At 40.1% G+C, this 5,542-nt stretch overlaps 1 protein-coding gene and 1 pseudogene across 1 annotated transcript in view; one reads left to right on the top strand and one right to left on the bottom strand.

Moving 5' to 3' along the window:
* The window catches only part of LOC102893751 (antigen WC1.1), a 29,584-nt gene that overhangs the window by 9,728 nt on the left and 14,314 nt on the right, over nucleotides 1–5,542 (bottom strand). Inside the window, exons 4-6 of the mRNA XM_015591455.2 lie at nucleotides 5,524–5,542; nucleotides 2,694–2,786; nucleotides 886–1,200 (exon numbers count right to left, since the gene is read on the bottom strand). The exon at nucleotides 5,524–5,542 is cut by the window's right edge and continues 299 nt beyond it. Of these exons, the coding sequence (XP_015446941.1) occupies nucleotides 886–1,200; nucleotides 2,694–2,786; nucleotides 5,524–5,542 (427 nt within the window). The remainder of the gene's footprint in view (nucleotides 1–885; nucleotides 1,201–2,693; nucleotides 2,787–5,523) is intronic.
* LOC112481978 lies at nucleotides 4,795–4,913 on the top strand (annotated as a pseudogene).

Genomic DNA, 5,542 nt, shown 5'->3' with positions numbered 1-5,542 from the left:
AGTAAAACAAATTCCTCTTTAACGGGATTGTTTTCCAGGGCCCTTCCTCTCAGAGGTCTCTGCTCTGCTCACCATTCCAGGGTCATTCTGCATCCCTCTCCCTCACCCTCTTTCTGCTCTGGCCATGGTAAAATTTTCTCAGGAGCTCACATAGACCATGTCCCCTCCCAACCCAGTATTTATTCTGACCAAAATGATCTTTCCACTTTCTTTCTTTAAGGAACTCTTACCCATAACTCAGGTCTCTATCTCAGCGTAATTATTATTATTTTTTGCCTCAATTATACAGTTCTATGCACTTTCTCATTCTTCATGATACTTGAAATTTCTGCTAATGAGAGTTTTTAGCACTGGACTGTAAATTCTATGATAGCAGGGATTATATCCTCTTCTCTTCTCTGCTCTCTTAGCTAGAAAATATAAGTTTGCACCTACCAGGCACTCAATTGCTATCGACCAACAGGCTGACTTAAGAAGTAGTCTAAGTGGCATAGACACATTTCTGAGTAAAATACCATGAGTTTAAGAGATGACACAGTCAGGATTGATTCTCTGCTCTGCCTCGTAGTCACTTTAAAGTGCTGGACATATCTTTTAACCACCCCTAATCAGTTGGCAATTCCTCAGAAAGTTTGTTAGAGTATTATTCACGTTCCCCACATGTTCATTCCATTCTCCCTGATACTTTTCACATAAACTGCAGTCAACACAATTTTCTGTGTGTTTTCCTTTGAAATGAGTCTGCAACATGTGTATTAAATCACCTTCATCCAACTTCATTTGTAGACTCACCTTAAAGTCATCCCTTAGATTTGAAAGTCTAAGGTCTCGCTAACGACATCTTACAGGGGTGGGACAGACACATAGACACAGACAGTAATTCACCTGCACACGTGATATAAGCTTCCTCCTTTGGAGAGCATGAATTGTATTTCCAAGGGTCGGAAGGACACTGCCAGAGAGAGGTATCAGTTTTCCGACACTGGATTCCATCCACCCACCGAGGTCTAGAACCTTCCCTAAAATTAACAGAAGAGTCAAGGGTCCCATCGTCCCCACAGCCAAGGTGTCTGCAGATCACGGACAAAGTCATGGCTTCCATGGGGCTGCGGCAGACACTGCCCCAGGTCCCGTTGTAGAAAACTTCCAGCCACCCAGCACACTCCTGATCCTCATTCACCAGCCTGAGGTCCAGGAACTCTAAAATTGAAAGACAGGAAAAACAGGCACAGTGAAGATTCCACTCAACGCTCTGGGTTTTTTCTCTCTCCCAGAGATTATGAACAGTCATCCCTGACTCTGCTGAGAAAGCAGCTTAATGAGACTGAAAATTTGTCTCCCTCTTACCTGATTTTGTTCATGTGTGCCTGTCTAGTTCTACCACAATGATGTAGCGAAACACGAACTGAGAGGAACACCACTCTGGGCACTGCACAGAGGGAAAGCTGAATCCTACATACTGACAAGACTTCTGACAGACAATGTGAAAGGGAGTGTGGGTTGTGGGTGGTAGGTAGAATCGTGGACCCTGCTTCCTAGAACCTGTGCAAATGTTACCTTTTATGCAAAGGGACTTCACAGCTGTGATTAAGATAAGGATCTTGGGATGGTGAGATTAACCTGGAATACCATGGAGTAAGCAGGTGAGCCCAGTCGGATCACATTCTTAGACCCATTCGCCTTAAAAGTAGAATATTTTTCCTGACTTTCATTAAAGGGAGATGTGGCTATAGAAGAATGGTTGGAGATATGCAACATTACCTGTCTGGTGATGATGGAAGGGGCTATAACCCAAGGCATGCACACAGTTTGTAGAGCTTAACAAGACAAAAAAGGAAATTTTCCCCAGAATTCAGAATGGATGCAGCCCTACTGACACCTGGACTTTAGCCAGTGAGATCTGTGTTGGATCTTTAATCTACAGAACTGTAAAATAATAAATATACATTGTTGCATGCCACTCATTATGTGACAATTTGTTGCAGCAACAAACAGAAACTAGTACAGTGGGTCTCACGATTTAACCACTAGATGAACTGAAGAGTGAGCCCAGCTGTCAGATGGAAAGTGTAGGAAATGGCTGTGTCAGGGAATATCGCTGAGAAGGAAGGAGCAGAGCTTCAGCTGCTGCAGGAGGAAATGAAAGCACCAATCTTCCCATCTGCTAGAAAGACAGGCACTGTGGAGGGAAGCTTCTTCCATGTCCTCTGGCCCTTTCAGCAGCACCCCGCAGGACTCAGACTCCCATCCTCCAGAGCCCGCATCCCCTCCCCCTGCCTATGCACGATGTGCAGCGCAGACCTGAGCAGATGACCCCTGCGTCCTCCTTGTGCCAGCAGTCGTGCTGCCCCCAGCCGCGGGAAGGGCACTTCCACACGTGCGACTCCTTCCCCGTGCAGTTCACGTCGTCCAGCCAGATGGGGTCTGATCCCTGCCCGAAGTGTGCAGAGACCGTGGCATTGAGGGCTTCTCCACAGCCCAGCTGTCTGCACACCACGTGCGCGTCGTTCAGGTCCCAGCTGTCATCACAGACGGTGCCCCAGGAGCCCTGGTGAAGGACCTCCACTCTGCCGGCACAGGGACCGCCCCCGTTCACCAGGCGGAGCTGTCTGCCGTCTGAGGAGAGAGAGTCGTGGCGATGGGGCTTTTACACAGGGGAAGAGAAGGCTTTTCTGGTCCTGTGGGACCCTCACCTGAGCAGTTGGCAGCGCTCCTCTCTGAGGCTGCAGAGCCTGCTGGTTCAGACGCAGAGTCGTTGCGTTGGGGCAGCACCTGGGTCTGGTTTCCTACAGAAACAGCTGCGGTCAGAGGATTAATAAAGTCGAAGAACGAGATAATGAATTAAACTAAATAATAACCTAGTGATAGGGTCTGAGATGAAAGCTGTAACATAGCATTAATGTTATAATTTTATAGTTCACCTTCTTTGTGGAGATTTTGCTTCTGACAATGCCTATATTCTCTGTATTAAGTTTATTGGGATAACATTGGTTAATAACATCATATAGATTTCAGGTGTACAACTTTATATTATGATATCTGTGTACTCTATTGTGTGCTCATCACCCGAGGTTTAGTCTCCTTTCGTTGCCAAGTACATGACCCCCTTTACCTTTTTGGTCTTTCCCCCACCTCCCTTCCTCTCTGGTAACCACCATTCTATTGTCTATATCTATGTTTGTTGGTTTGGTTTGGTTGTCCATTTGTTGATTATCGTTTAATATCCCACATATGAGTGAAATCATATGGTTCTTGTCCTTTTCCATCTGACTTCATTCACTTAGCATCCATGTTGTCCGTACAGCAATGTTTCATCTTTTTTACATCTGAGTGATGCCTTCAACTTTGTCCCTCAAGATTGTTTTGGCTAATTGGAGTTTTTGTGGTTCATACCAATTTTAGGATTGTTTTTCTATTTCTGTGAAAAATGCCAATGGAATTTTCAGACAGATTGCACTGCATCTGTAGATGGATTTGGATGGTATAAACATTTTAACAATATTCATTCTTCTGATCCATTAAAATGTGATAATTTTCCATTGGTTTGGATCTTCTTCAATTTCATTTATCAAAGTCTCCTAGTTTTCATTGTACAGATATTTTGCTTCCTTGGTTAAATTTATTCTAAAGTATTTTAATCTTTTTTTTTATAATATTGTGAATGGGATAGTTTTGTTTATTTCTTTTTCAAATGTTTTATTGTTAGAGTATAGAAATACAACTGATTTCTATGCTGATTTTATATCTTGCAGCTTTATTGAATTTGTTTGTTACTTCTGTTTTTTGGTAGTCTTTAGGGTTTTCTATATGTAAAATCATATCATTTTCAAATAATGACAATTTTACTTTATTTCAAATTTGGTTGCTTTTATTTCTTTACCTTGCCTGATTGCTCTATATAGAACTTCCAGTACTATATTAAATATTAATAGTGAGAGTGGGCACCCTTGTACTTTTTCTGATCTTAGAGGAAAAGCTTTCAATTGTTCACACTTGAGTATAATATTAGCTGTGCATTTGTGATATATGGCCCTTTTTATGTTGAGGCATGTTCCTTCTATATCCAATTTGTTGAGGATTTTATAATGAAGATGTTGTATTTTGTCAAAGGCTTTTTCTACATCTATGGAGTTGATCATATGATTTTTAACTTTCATTCTATTAATGTAGTGCTTCACATTTATTGATTTGCACATATTGAACTATCCATGTATCCCAGGAATAAATTCCACTTGGTCATGGTGTATGATCTTTTGAATGTGTTGTTGAATTCAGTTTGCTAATTGTTTGTTGAGAATTTTTGCATCTATATTCACCAAGGATTCTCGTCTATAGTTTTCTTTCAGTCATTATCTGGCTTTGGTATCAGGGTAATGCTGGCTTCATAAGATAAATTTAGAAATGTTTCCTCCTCTTCTATTTTTTAGAAGAGGCTGAAAAGAATTGATGTTAAATTCTTTAGGTGTCTGGTAGAATTCGTAAAAGAAACCATCTCCCTTGGATTTTCTACACTGGAAGATTTTTGAGAATTGATTCAATTTCCTTGATTGTTATTGGTCTGTTCAGATTTTCTATTTCTTAATATTTCAGTCTTGGTAAGCTGTATGTTTCTACAAGTTATTTCTTCTAGGTTATCCAATTTGTTGGCATATAATTGTTCATAGTGGCCTCTTACATTCCTTTGTAATGTAATGTCTTTAATGTCCCCTCTTTTATTTCTGATTTTATTTTTCTTTTTTTTTCTTAGTCTAGCTAAAAGTTTTTTCTATTTTGTTTATCTTTTTAAAAAAATCAATCTACGGCCATGCCACCCTGAGCAAACCTGATCTCGTCTAATCTCGGAAGTTAAGCAGGGTTGGGCCTGGTTAGTACTTGGATGGGAGACCACCTAAGAAGACCAGGTGCTATAGGTGAGTAAAAAATAAAAAAATAAGGATTGTAAGCTGACAAGGTTCTTGCAATCTGTGAGGTCAACCAAGGGTTGCCTCGCCTAAAAAAATAAAAATAAATTTTAAAAAATTTAAAAATCAGTTCTTAGTTTCATCAGTCCTTTCAATTGTCTTTTTAGTCTCCATTTTATTTATTTCTGCTCTGATCTTTGTTATTTCCTTTCTTCTACTAATTTTGAGCTTAGTTCTTTTTAGTTCTTTGAGGACCTCATCTTTGGAGAGGAGGGAGGACAGAGTGATTAGTAGGATGGAAAGGTGACTTCCTGAGTGCTATTAATGTTCTCCTTATTACTCTGAGTTGATGTACATGACCAAGGTATATACTTATTGCTTACAAATTATTCTCTATGAGTAAACTTAAATAATATTGTTTATTTAAAAAAATATCATTCTTCTTAACACTTCTCACCCTGAACTAAAAAAAAAAAAAAAAAAAAGAATGAACAATTAAAAGAACCATGTTTCACCATAAAATATCTTACTTTTGAAGGCAATTTTTCCACATTGTCTGCTCTTAGGGACATTTCACTAAAGGAACTTACTGAATACCTGTTAGCCCCTCCCTCTCTCTTACCTGAGCAGATTACAGAGGC

The sequence above is a fragment of the Pteropus alecto genome, unplaced genomic scaffold (assembly GCF_000325575.1).
Source record: "Pteropus alecto unplaced genomic scaffold, ASM32557v1 scaffold94, whole genome shotgun sequence".
Lineage (NCBI taxonomy): Eukaryota > Metazoa > Chordata > Mammalia > Chiroptera > Pteropodidae > Pteropus > Pteropus alecto.
The sequence above is the reverse complement of the archived record's forward strand: the minus strand, read 5'-3'. Positions and strand labels throughout refer to the sequence as shown.